General features: G+C 56.1%; 3 protein-coding genes across 3 annotated transcripts; 2 read left to right on the top strand and 1 right to left on the bottom strand.

The window, feature by feature from the left end:
• The first annotated feature begins 3,089 nt into the window (after window positions 1-3,089).
• Window positions 3,090-5,727, top strand: B0T15DRAFT_309847 (uncharacterized protein). Its single transcript, XM_062863912.1, has 2 exons — window positions 3,090-3,454; window positions 3,551-5,727. The coding sequence occupies exons 1-2, from the start codon at window positions 3,416-3,418 to the stop codon at window positions 5,570-5,572; spliced, it is 2,061 nt and encodes a 686-aa protein (XP_062718346.1). The 5' UTR covers window positions 3,090-3,415; the 3' UTR covers window positions 5,573-5,727.
• Window positions 5,728-6,699: 972 nt separating this feature from the next.
• Window positions 6,700-7,843, top strand: B0T15DRAFT_577639 (transcription factor subunit Med10 of mediator complex-domain-containing protein). Its single transcript, XM_062871064.1, has 3 exons — window positions 6,700-6,839; window positions 6,889-6,991; window positions 7,110-7,843. The coding sequence occupies exons 1-3, from the start codon at window positions 6,803-6,805 to the stop codon at window positions 7,534-7,536; spliced, it is 567 nt and encodes a 188-aa protein (XP_062718345.1). The 5' UTR covers window positions 6,700-6,802; the 3' UTR covers window positions 7,537-7,843.
• A 217-nt stretch (window positions 7,844-8,060) lies between these two features.
• Window positions 8,061-13,200, bottom strand: B0T15DRAFT_543260 (uncharacterized protein). Its single transcript, XM_062869979.1, has 3 exons — window positions 12,961-13,200; window positions 8,615-12,744; window positions 8,061-8,549 (listed from the first exon to the last, which is right to left on the bottom strand). The coding sequence occupies exons 1-3, from the start codon at window positions 13,097-13,099 to the stop codon at window positions 8,136-8,138; spliced, it is 4,683 nt and encodes a 1,560-aa protein (XP_062718344.1). The 5' UTR covers window positions 13,100-13,200; the 3' UTR covers window positions 8,061-8,135.
• Window positions 13,201-13,340: the final 140 nt, after the last annotated feature.

The raw sequence follows: 13,340 nt of genomic DNA, 5'->3' as shown, positions 1-13,340 counted from the left end.
AAGATGGGCCAGCTCGCGCACAAAAAACTGCACTTGGCTTGGCTTCAGACCCATGTGCCAACTCTCTCTCTGGACCAACTCCGCGGTCATCATCATGCTCGTTCAAGGGACCAGTGCTGTCGGAACTCTACCAGCTCCGAGTTTTCTTGAACAGATATCGCAGAGTGCTCGAAAGCCCTGTAAGCTGAAACTACGACCTCGTGGTGCATATCATGATGTTTAGGGCTTACGCTAAGGTAAAATAAAAAGAAAGAAGGAATCTGCACTGATGTTTCTAACCAGAGAGAGGCCAAACCACGGATTGACCGTTCAGTTGCCGTTGGAGGCTCGATGAACACACCTCAGGCTCTATGAGTCCACGCGAGCTCCTCGGAAGTTCCTTCCTGCTCTGTTCAACTGGACAAACATGCCTCAAAACTTCGATTCCGAGAAGCTGACCAATGAGAAACCGGACCGCTCACTTTTAGCTCTCTGCTGGATACCCAATGTTGGACCTATCGACTCGAAGCTCTGCTCGAAACAGCGTTTACTTATATAGTAGGACCCCGTGGACGAGCTTGAAGATTTGGCCGGGACCTCATGTTGCAACGTCTGCTGGGGATGTCACACTGACAAGTCTGGAAACCAGCCCAACTAAACTGAGGTCGCTATGTATTGTAGGGATCCGTACTGTGCAAGTACCTACATGTAGCCAGGTTTAAGTTGTGCAGTGTGGACAGCTCGAATGGAAGCTCCAGCGATTTTTTGGACGATGCCAGGTATCACACTTGAGCTCCGGCACACCGAAAGACCAAAGCGGGAAAGCTTCCCACCTGTTCACCGCGACTCGCGATTGCTTGACCATGGGATCTAGACTCTTGAATTAATGTTGGTGGACAGGAGTGCACGTCGGTGAAGGTCGGGACTGCCCCGGCATTGCCCCTGACGGCCAGAAGCGGGTGAACCCCATCACGACGTTGGCCCTGCATGTTAGTGCCGGACGGCCAAGAACCGGATGTCAAGCACTGGCCACAGCCAAGTTTGGGGACGACCAGGATCGACTTCCCAAGAGTACTCCGTACCCGTGGGAGCGAGACAGCAATCGTTGGGAAGGAGACAGAGAATCTTCATTGTCAGAGGATGCATCGCAAATCTGGCGCGGCAGGCCAGCGGTTAACGGCAGTGTTGTCCAACCTCTACTGGTGTCGGCAAGGCAGTAGGTATATAACTATCAGATTGGCGAAGTGCTGCTGGCCCTTTTATTAGAGTTGTCTTAGCCGTCCGGCTGATCAACCTATAACGTTATGCATCCTAGCTCTGACAACCTACTGTGTAGGAACGAGTAACAGAAACACCTATAAATTACTGATACCGACATAGGATAACCGCAATAAGCGTCATATATTTGCTTGCACCGGGCCGTCAACTCGAGGTGGAAGCTCTGCCGGTTAATGATCGGAAGGAGGTGCGAAGAATCGAAGCATATATGCGTCCGGCTTCCTCCGATGACAGAGCGCCCGCCCGGGTGTGAAATCTATGGCTCAGAGCTGCAGATAATTGTAACGCTGTGATCTGGTTGTGGCCTTCGCTGTACGGTATATGGGTGTTTCCGCACTTGACAGTCCACTCTCCTCGTTTACACATTGGAGTTCTCGTTCTCGGCATATCCCGGTCGCAAACCACTGCCCGACTTCGGTATCCCGAAAGGATAACGTTAGCATGCCATTCAGGGTGGAGAGGGAAGCACCAGCCCTCTCACAGCAACCGGGACAGAACTCTGCATCTCTGTGCCCCTGCATCACATTGGATACTCGCTCAGGTGACCACTGAAGATTCAACATCTCCGGGCTTGGCAATTGAAGCTCCCCCCGCTTTTAACCGCGAAATTGGAATACGAGCATCATAAGGTCGAACAGTTGAGAAGATGAAAGCCTACATACGTATAGAATTACGGAGTGCCTATTTCAGCATCACAGTATTAAGCGCCAAAGCAATCGATGTGAGCGGTTTTGTATGACGGAGTCTACAAAATATTTCCAGTGCTGCTCTGCTGTCCATCTGGGGCAGTGACTTACAGATGCCGCGGAGTGACCGACCAATAACGTATTGCACAGGACCATTTTACCTAGAATGGCGATTCAGTAGCTGACGACGTCCAACTCCGGACTGCGCTGCGTCGCCTAGTTTGTACCACTTTCAGCAGGCCGCCCCGAACCTGTCGATCGTTGTTGTTCTGTTCAAGTTGTTGGTTCACCATCGCCCCGCCACGCCCGAATACTTCCCCGCAGTCGCCAGCCCGGGTGGGGCCAGCTCAGAGGCGGCAATCGCCGGCCGATCACTTCGGGTTCTCTCTCCACCGAGCCTGGACGGGAGCCATCATGACACGCAACGTCCGCAGAATATCCGTGTGATGTCGAATAATCGCAGCGTGTCTGACTGCGGGTTGACTACGACACTATTTATGTATTCGTCTTAATGAGTTCCCATGGCTTACTACGCGGAGCGATCAATCACCTAGCACACTGAGCCCATGCTCAAACCATAAAGCATATCCGAGGATTGATGTTGATGACTCCATCCTGCATAGGAGTACCCATGACATGAAAAGTACCTAACTTAACTCAATGCTACCGATATAAGGTATCACGGTTACACAAGTATATCACTGTGTAGATGACTGGCTCAAAGTAATTGCGCCTGACGTTAAACTGCAGTTAAATATACAGCAATGGAGCAGCACCGCTCGGCACGTTACGATCTAATCACCTAGACATCTTCGATGCATCAACCCGGCGTAAAGGCGCAAAACAGCCTCATCTCGACACGCCTGTGTCAGTGCGACACCCCTCCTATGCTTAACGGAGACGGAGCCTCTCTGGCCTAGGGTGGGCTTTTCGCTGTCACAAGCATGACAACCAGATCAACTTGCATGTTTGGTGTTGTATCAACTTCATAGAAATGATGGTTTCTGGATCATCACACGGGCAGATCTCTCGACATGTCTTTAACGTGGATAAACCCGCCCGATACGCGGCAGGTTGCGGTATACACAGCAAGCCATCAAGTGAAGGAGGTCTCTATTCTCTCTAATGTCACGTTTGTTTAGGGTAAGAAGCTGAAAAAATGCTTTCTTGTCTTTTTGAGGTTCAAACGTATCCCAACTTCGCAAGGTGAAACGGAGGAGACAGTGTGGAAGGTGCTCGCACTGGCTTCACTATACTGTGTCGCGAGTTTACGTCACGGTCACCAATTTTTGACTTCAATTTGTTTACTTTTCCAACACCAACGAATCAAACATCACCCCACGCCCATCGCGCTTTTCATTCCGCGCCCAACCGATTCTTTATTGCTTTCCCAACCCCTGATCCTTCAGGTAACTTCGCGTCCGTCCTAATTACAACACGAATAATTTTGCTTGTCGCAATCGCTAGACACCATGGCACGCCGTTCCGCGCGTCTGGCGAGCCTCTCAAAGGTATTCAATCGGCGTCGCCCAGGAGTAAACATTTATCAGCGACAGCCCGGTCGCGTCCGCATTGCCTGTTTGTAAGGTACGCTAACAAGCACACAGGCATCAAAGCCGGCCACAGAACCTCAAGAAGCTCCTACTTTAGCTCCTGTGGCCGAGCAAGACGATAACACCCAAGAGGTCGCGCCCGATGAAAACACAAATGCCGCGAATCCCGCCGCTTCTTCTCCGGTCCAGGACCCCAAGACTCCTGGTGGCTCATCGCCCGTTAAGCCGCCAATGTCAGAGATGCATCCGAGCAAGGTCCGCCCGACTATGGGACCTCCCTCATCTGCCCTACGCCTGGGGTTTACCGACATTAGGCCTACTGCCAACCTCGACGACAATCTTCCCCCCGTAGCCCACACTACTCCATCTCGCGTTAGACCGCCCTCGTCGCCTTTCACCTTCAGTATCAATCGGCCAAAGCCGACTCCCGTCGCAGATCTCGGTTTGAGTGCCGAGGCCCAGCAGCTGATGGAGCAGGTGCGCAAGGACGCGGTCAAGTACAAGCCCGAGGTGGCAGCGCAACATGAAGCAGAAAAGAAAGAGGAAGAGCAAGTCGGCGGCCGCAAGATTGCTCGGGCGAAGGGAAAGGCAGGCCGCTTCAGTGCCGCCCACATGGCTGAGTTCAAGAAAATGGACTCGATCCAGAACCACCCTTCTGCACTCAGGTTCCAGCCAGGCAAGACCACGCCACTCAAGGCAGGTGTCAAGCGGAGTCAGTCGAAGGCCAACCTTGACGAGCCCGAGACATCTCAGTCTAAACAGCCAACCCCGGCCTCTGCCGTCACCGAGCTGAGAGAGGAGTCTGTGGCTCCCGCCAAGCGCGCTCGGCAGCGCGTTGATGAAGACGCGTCTAGCAAACGCCCTTCCTCGCGTGACGGAAGCTCGATCCCGGCTCCTAGATCAGCTGGATTGCGCATCCCCCGGTCCAAGTCCAACCTCGCATCCCTCTCGACACCGACTAAGTCGTCTTTGGCCAGGGCAGCCAGTGTAAAGACACCCTCCCAAACCTCGCTGGCTAGGTCTCCCTCGAAAGCCACGCTCAGCGGGATTCCTCGGTCTTCCACGACGAGCCAGCTCCCAACCTTGATCCCGGCTACCGAGAAAGAGCCGACGGAAGCGCCCGAAGTCAAGAGTCCTATGAGCCGAATTGATAGAGTCAAAGCGATGCTCCGGGGCAAGGCAACGGGGTCCAAGACCAAGAGTGCTCTGCCAATGCCTTCAGCCTTTGGTTCCAAGACGCCGGCTCCGGTGTGCGCGGAAAAGACTAGTCTCCCTGTCCCCATGACGACCCCAGGTCGCAAGCTTGCGAAGCATGTTTCCTTCACACCAGAAACCAAGCGTGCAGCTCTGACCCAGAATTCACCTTCCCCCGTTAAGTCCGGCTTGCTTCAGGCGAAGAGCAACCAGCCAATGAGAGAGGTGCACTACCCGTCTCTCGACGGCATGATTGCGGAGGGTGTCAGCAACGACGTGTCGTATCCAGATCTTTCAGCGCAGCGTCCCCTACCCGAGCCTCCCGTCAAGTCCTTCAAAGCCGGCGCCGTGGAGTCCTCGGTTCCCAGCGATTTCACGTTCCGCAGCGATCATACTATCAGCTTTGGCAGTGCCACCACTAAATCCTTCGGCTCTTCACCTGGCCAGGCCAGCGTGCGCGTTGTCCGCCCCTCGATCCTGCCGACCGCCGAAACCATGCCGGGCAGCTTCCCCACGCCGGCTTCTAGTTCCAGCTCGAGCCTCAACAAGGAGAATGAGGCGCCACGGGATGTCTTTCTGGCGCTGCCTCACGGCATGTCTACTAAGAAGCGCCACCGCGTCATCTCGGACGAGGAGGAAGCCGAGCAGGAGGCGGCGGAGCGCGCGGCCAAGAAACGCAAGCAGGAGGAGGTTCCGGAGGGCGATGCCCTCCTAGCGCCGCGTCTAGTCGGAACGGCGAGTGTTAAGCGCGCTCTGAGCAGCAGCCCCCGCAAGCTGTCTGCCCAGAACCGCACGGCGCCGGGTACGCCGAGCCCCACTAAGAAGAAGGGGATCAGCCTCAGCCGGCTGAACATGCTTGCGCGTCCGAAGATGCGGAAGTAGAATGGCTACCCGCTTGAAGATATGGTGACCGAGAATCTCGGCTTTGCGGCAACACAACGCAGCGGCATCATATGATAATGACATCGTCTCGGCTTCCGCCATCTTTTCTCTCTCTTTGGCTGTCTTACCTACAACGGCTTCTTATCTGGTCGCCCGCTTCATTCTTCGCCATTATACCATTAAGCGCTGGCTCGCCTCGCCTGTTCTATATGCAAGGATGGCTGACGGACCGACTGGTTGATCTTCGCAAGGGGCATGCTGGGGGCAACTCCGTGGCATCGTGGGTGACTCCACTGTCTGTAGCTTGGACATGGCCTTGTCTGAAACTCCCTGGATGTCTGAGATGGATGCTTGTTGTCTAGGTCTTCCTGTTTGGTATTTGCATTGTACGGTTTCGCCCCTTTGGTTGGTGGGTCAAGGCGTCATAGTGGCTTTGACAAGCGTTCTTCGGCCGGTAATGGATGGCAATGCAGGGTTGGCGTTGGCTCTGGAGAACAGTCAGTTCTTTGTTTTACTGGCATCGCATTGTTGGTCTAAGAAAACGGGTGTTTCGTCATGTCGTTCTAGTAGCGGATTGCTCTTTTATTTGAGATTGCCATTCTTCAAGAGCAACTCGTCTTCTGTGTGATACTGCAGCGTAGTGTAGCTTATCTGAAACATCTTTCCAGCACAGCGCTTCCCTCCCATACCTAGGTCTGGTAGCTTATATCTACTGCGCAAGCTCAGTATATTATTCAAAAGCTTAGTGTTCATATTTCTGTTCCCTTTACCAGCAGATCCCTTCTCCGCCCTTGTCCGGCATTGTTGGTCAGGAGGGTCAGGCGGGCTTCCGTCCGTGCAGCTCGTTGTTCGTGGACAACCTCATAGTGACATAAAAACACATCTCTACACACATTGGGATTGTATATCCGGTAATGGGGAAACTAAGTCCTCCGGGAAGCCAGCTTGTGGAGGTTGGAGACAGTTGAGAGTTGAGTTAGGTACTTGAGCAGGGAAACTTACAAGGCTCGCAAGGCTGCCATTGCTGCCCCGGCTAGCTGCCCCACAGCTGGCCTAGCCGCCAATGATATCGTCCCGCGTCATTTCCTTTGACCGGGGTCGAGTGACCTCCACAACCACAGCCTTGTCCAGCTCGCTGCAACCGACCTCGAAACATTCCAGCCTTCTAACCTGGTGTGTTCTTTGATATCACTGACTTGGTTGGCACCACAACCTCACAGTGGGAAAATCATGGCGCCAATAACGCCAGATCTGCAAAACACCCAAGGTCTGCGCGGCCCGTCCGCTATCTTGCGACCGAGCTGACCTCAGGGCAGAGGACATCAAGAACGTAATCCAAGACCTCTTCCAGATCCTCGTCCAAGTGTCAAACTACGACTCAGGCGGCCGTTCATCCCGCGAGCCTCTCGCGCAAGATATGTAAGTCCATAACCTCTTCTTCCACACCCCTTTACCCACCCCCTTTTTTCCCTCTATCCACCTCTCTCTCTCTCCAACACCTTTTAAAAACCTAACCTAACCTAACACCCTATCTTAGCCTCGCCCTCTCGCAATCACTCTACCAGGTGCACCAAGCCGCGACCCTCCTCCCGCCGCAGTCCAACAAGGGCATCCCCGAGCCGCTGATCAGCTATGTCGAGAACGGGCGCAACCCGGACATCTACACGCGCGAGTTCGTCGAGCTGGTGCGGCGCATGAACCAGCTGGCGCGCGGCAAGATGCACGCCTTCCGCGACTTCCGCGACACCCTGGCGGCTGAGCTGGCGCGGCAGATGCCCGAACTCTCTGACGATGTGCGACGCGTGTGTGAAGCCACCGGCGGCGGCGGTGTGGCAGACGACGAGCAGCAGCAGCAGCAGCAGCAGGCTCAGGGTCTGATGATGAATGGGGATCGTGGTCAGAGTCAGGAAAGGGGAGGACAACAAGGACAGGTTGGAAATGGGGACGCTAATGTTGGACGGTAGTAGTGATTGAATCAGAGGGCGTGATTGGGTTTCACCGGCGTTTGGGAGGTTTTTGGGAAGGGCTGGGCTAAACATTTGATACCGGAGGCATAGCTGGCATTTTGGGCGTTGGGTCTGGTCCGGAACGTGCCACCCTGATACTGAATCATATGGATTGTCCACCAGCGGGTTACTTGCTTGCCTTCCGGAAATCGAAGGCTGAAGATGGAAGTGGACTATCCCGGAGCGGTGGGCATTGGCCATCAAGTTGAGTAGGCCAGGTCATGCTGAACTCCAGGTGTTGTCGCGCTGCTACGCAAGAGGACTCTCTCAAAGAATTAGTGATTTTGATTTTTCCGTTGCAACTCCAGCCTGCTGCAAACACCCAAATCCTCACACGGCAATGCCAACAACCATTTAACAAAGAGCCTCCGGCGCCGGAAAACAACCAGTAACCGACCGCGATGCAATGCAATGGCCCAGTATGCTAACACCGTACAACGCGCCTCGACGATGAGCGGACAAGCAGCCAAACACTATCTCACAAAAAAAAAAAAAAATGAAAAAAGGAAAAAAGGAGAAAAAAGGAGTCCTCCACCCTCCACCCCCAGCGTGGTAGTCTATTCCGAAAGCGCTTGCAGCGCCTGCGTCAGCGGCACAATTCTTAGACTCCTTCCTCGCTTCAGCCCGCCTGGCCTCTGCGGACCGGCACCGGCACCGGAACTGGGATTCCCGGCCTGCGGGGAGACGTGCATGACCGTCGGGCTAGCCGCATCCCTCCATTTCCGGAAGACGCTCTTCATATCCCTTGGTATCCCCTCCAGCACGACCGTGGAGATCGGCACAAACGGCCTGTCCTCCATGCCCGCTGCCAGTATGGCGTACTCTTGCGCGAAGTCCAGCGCGTTCCGGAAGGCGGCGTACTGGTGCTGCGAGCGGGCGCCGACAATGATGTACATCTCAAAGAAGGCGTCGAGGACGTAGATATTGGAGGTTACGAGGTCGGCTTGGCTGAAGGGCGATATTTCAGTTATCTGCCGCCCCATTAGTATGTAACACTCCTCCAACTCTCTCAGAGGAAAGCAAGAGAAAGGCATACCTGCTCCTTGTCGCCAGCGCTGGCGCAGAACAGCCTCCCGCAGTATTTGTCGTAATTCGGCTTCAGCCGCCAGTGATCCGCCGAGCTTGGCCGTGTGATTCCGCCAAAGATAGCCCAGAAGCTGTCCGGCTCACTACCCTCCTCCACTTCGAGCAGCTCACCCATCAGGGCAAGGTCCATGCCCACGAGCCGGGCACACCCCAGCTCTTCCACGTTGCTGCCCTTCCCCTTCCAGAGGTAGCATTTGCCTTGTTGGGTAATGAGGTAGGGGAAGCCGGAGCACAAGCTCATAGGAGAGAAGTCGACCTCGTCGAAGGCGACCTGTCCTAAGTACCGCCGACCACAGAGCATGTTTGGCGCCAGCGAGTCATATTTATTGCTCGATCCACGCCGGATAATCACAATACCGCCGAGAGCCTGCAGGAACTCGGACGTCTCTTTGCCTTGGAGCAACTTGATGAGCTTCCCGCCAAAGGACCTCGCCTCTCGTGCGGCGAAGAGATGGGCATCGTCCACCTCTGACTGGGGAACCTCGTCGCCAGCCCAGAAGTACACTTCGTTGACCTTCCTCCCCGTGACGGCGATGTACGTGTGCGGGCAGATGTACATCTCGCGCTCAAACAGCACCCGCTCATAATGCGAGGGCACAGGGATCCTCTTGCCGTCGGCGGTGAGCTGGATCAGCTGTGCCCGTTGCGTCTGGATCTTGTCGGTGGACACCGGCCGCCTCATAAGGATCTCGGCGGCATCGGCCGCGTACTTCCGCCGCGGCCGCTCTGGTCCGAAAAATTCATTGATGAGACCTGACACATCTGAGGACTGTTTGCCAGGTGAGCGCACTGGGGAAGGTATGCGGGGAGACGTCATAGGCGGAGAGGTTGCAGCGGGAGGTGCAGGAAGCGGCTTCGACACTTTAGCGGGCACTGGCGGTGGTTGCTCAGTTTCGATGCCCTTCTCGGCTGCCAACTTCGGCGCCGGAGCCGGCTGTGTCAACCCCAAGCCAACTCCACCGAATGATGTCGTGCCGCTCCTGATCGGAAGCGCAGGCTTCAAGTCAGAGGCGTCGTTTCCCAGTTGCTTCTCAACGGGAGGGGACGCAAGAGCAGGGAAACGGTCCTTGACCGGCGAGGAAGGCTTGGACTTGACCGGCTCGGGCTTCGGGTCGGGTGGAGCTTGTTCATCGAGAAACTTGGACATCCTCTTCAGGTCGAGCTTCCTGGGCGAAGAAGGCTGCGATACCTCACCGCTCGGTTCAGCAGGTTTTGGTGACTGCTGGCTCAAGGCCGCCAGGGCTGCTACCTGTTCATGGACTTTCGTCGGAGAACGCGGCCGGGTCTTGGGTGAAGCGGGCTGCGGTGCCTCACCCCTCGGTTCAGCAGGCTTTGGCAGCTGCTGATTCAGGGCTGCCAGGGCTGCCACCTGCTCATGGACTTTGGTTGGAGAGCGTGGTCGAGTTTTGAGCGGAGTGTTGGCTTGGCCAACTGATTTCGGTTCCTCCTTGGACACGCCTGTAGATGAGTCGGCCGAAGAAACCATCTCAACAGCAGCCTTCGGCTTGTCTCGGATCCATGAGTTCCTCGAACCGACAAGCGAACTGGTCTCGGACTTCGGAAGCCCAAACGGCTCTGGCTTTTGGGGAGGAGAAGGCAGCTTCCGGGTTGACTCAAGAGGTGACATAACTGGCTTCTTCTCTGGTTCGGGGGCTGATTCCCCTGCCTGCTCCTTGGCCGCATCGACTGGCGCAGCGACGGAGGTTGGAGCCTTCCTCCTAGGGCCACGGGCTCGATTCTTCGTCATATGGGTCAGTTGAGGGCCAGGTCCTGCGGGCTCGCCACTCTCCGCTGCCTTGGACCCGGAAGCACTTGATGCTCCTGGGCCTTTGGATGGACCAGAGATTGATGGGGGGCCTCTCGCTATGAGACCAGCCAACGCGGGGTTGAAGCGTTCTGCTAAACCTCCCACTCGGCTTTGGATCCGGCCTGGAGCGTCTGTTGTTTTCTGGAGCGTGGTCGACAGTGCCGGCTCGGACGAAGCCTTCAACGCGACCCCTGAGCCGAGAGCGGGAACATCGTGCTTTGATCCTGTAGAGATATGACTGGACCGGTTTGACACGCTGAGTACGGGACTCTGGAGGGGGAATTCAGGGCTAGTTGGCGTTTGCCTGGAGAATGTCCCTGTCCTCTGCAATTCCAGCTTCTTTGCGATCCCCTCAGGGATAGACGTTTCACTTGCAGAACTCAACGCTCTTGAGACGCCCCGGCCTTCTTGTTGAGATTTCCGGAATTCTTCCTTCTTCTTGAGAATGGCTTCCTTGAAGTCGTCTTTCCGATCTGTCTTCTTGGGTCCACCTGTGAGATTCAGGGCCGCCTTGCCTCGGAGGATGTTATCCTTGAGTTCATCGGGAGCCACGTAGTTCTGCGTCTTTGTCCTCCGCAAACTCCCAAAGACGTTTTTCAGCTCATCGGTGGGCTCCGATGACTGCGGTTCCGGAGGCGGAGCTCGGGGTTTGAGGTTTCCACGGAAATCTTTCTTTGACTGGGACTCGAGTTTATCCTTAGCCGCGGCTACGGCATCTCCAGGGCTCTCGCTTGGACCCTCGGTCGTTGGGGAGGCCCTTCTAAGACTGCCGCGCAATTCGGCAATGGCCGGCTTGTTTGTTGTTGATACCGGCGGCACAGCTGGAAGCCCGCTCAAAGCGCTTGGCTTGAGACTCGCGCCCATAGGCGTAGACCTCATAAGCCCACCAGTCTTGATCTCAGGCTTCTTGTGTTGAGAAGCGCTCCGCGCGAGATCAGCACTTGCCTTCTGCGCCTTTGCTTTATTCAGTTCGACCATCCATGCCGGTTGGGCTGGCGCAGGCGAAGTCGGCTTCGCTTTCGGTGATTCAGGCTTGTTCAGAGCGGCCTCCAGCCAGCTGGAATTCTTTGTCGGGCTCCATCGCCTTGGATCCATTGTTTTGGACGGACTTGTTGGTGGAGTTGTCTTTTCCTGTTCCTCCTTCGTTGTCGCCTCTGCCGGCGCGACCGAGCCACCATCGATGTCCGGTTTCTCATCCTCGGCTTCATTGTCTACGTTCGGAGCTGGCAACGATACAACTGTCTCCGGCCCCTCCCTGAGCATGCTTTTTGAACGTGCGCGGGTTTGAGGGGTGGAGGGGCGCTGCGTGTTGTCCAAGCTACCGACAGCATTAGACTTAGCAGAATCCACTCGCTGCAAGCCAGCCGGAGAGTTGACGCTCCACCTTTTGACGCTGTCAGAACGCTTCATCATGGCGCTCTGCACAAACCCACCCATTCCCTTGGTGGGTGAGACCGGCCTGGTAGGTGACGTCCGGCCTGGAGGCGAGGTTATGGATTGGCGACTAAGAGCAGGGGCATCCGCGTCCTCAGAGCCGTCACCAACGGGGGGATCCAGACGTTGCGAGCCGGTCAGCGGGAGTGGTGATCCGCGGTTGTTTGGCAAGGTGGTAGGCGTCACTGGTCGAACACCCGGGCTCTCCTTGGGTGGTTCTATCGTCGGTTCTCGGGACATACCAGGGAGTTGAGTGCGTACAGAAGACATGTCCGCTGTGTCCTGGTCCTCCACCTGGTTCTTCCTGAATGCTGCGGAACCACGGCCTGGGTCAGCAGTCTGACGGAACCAGGAAGGGTCCTTCCCCGCGAGAGATTGAGCGATCTGGTCGCGTGACATCGTCTGTTCCGTCGCTGGCGCGGATTCGGCGAGGACAGGCGAGTTACGGGCGGCGTTTTCGGCAGCTACCATAGACAAAGGTCTGCTCTTGGGCCGGTCCGACGCCTGTGAGGTTGGTCGTCTCTGCCACGAAAGGGGAGATCGCGCCGCCGGCATGCCGATGGAGGGCGAGCCCATCGTCAGGCTGGTGCGCTTGATATCCGACTCGAATGGCGAGTCGTTCTCTTTGGTAGGCGAGCCCGAATAGTCGGCTGTGCTTTCCATGATCTCCGAGGACAGTTCACCGGCGCGCTGCCTGGGACTCCCAGTGCTCTCAGGGCCGGGTGATGCCAAACTTGTGCCGTCAGAAGCCGACGCGAGGACGCTGCCCCTGCGGTGGGCAGTTGGCGGCGGGGTGTTTGCAGGGGATGATTTTTGTGGTGAAATTGATCTTGCGCGCTCTAGGTGAAGAGATAGGCAAACTGTCAGTGATTCCATCCAAGGCAAAGTGCCCAAGCTAGTTCTAGTGGCAGCGGACTGGTGATTCCAGCTTGCAGATGCGCAGTGCAGCATGGCACGCGCGTCGATTCGCCAGCTTTTTTTCCCTTCCAGCTTTTATCGACTGAAGTGATGAGCTATGGAGGGGTGAGGTGCTGACTGGCAGCGGATTGGCGTACCTGCACGTCGCGCCTGGCGTTCTTTCTTCTCCTGTAGAATCTTCTCCTCAAGCTCTCGCGACCTGGCCTCGTCTTCTTCTTCTCGCCGTTCCTTCAGCAACTCGACCGAGCGCAGAAAGTCGGAAACTTCGTCGGACATGACTGTTACGAGACAAGGGCTTCGGCATGACACGCAACGGAGTCTGAGGTATTAAATTCGGGGCACAACGGCACGCAGCTGTCGACGGGGATCCCAGGGCGGACTGGTGTCAACAATCAATGTGAAAGCCCGAATCCTCGGAGCTCAAAACAGACATATGGAGACTCAGAGGGGCAGCTCGATGTGCCCACCCGAATCCACAGGGCCTGAGGCGGCAGGGGGAACTGGGATCCCATCGCCC

This window comes from Chaetomium strumarium (genome assembly GCF_033439665.1).
Source record: "Chaetomium strumarium strain CBS 333.67 chromosome Unknown B0T15scaffold_7, whole genome shotgun sequence".
Lineage (NCBI taxonomy): Eukaryota > Fungi > Ascomycota > Sordariomycetes > Sordariales > Chaetomiaceae > Chaetomium > Chaetomium strumarium.
This window is presented reverse-complemented; position numbering and strand designations above follow the sequence as displayed.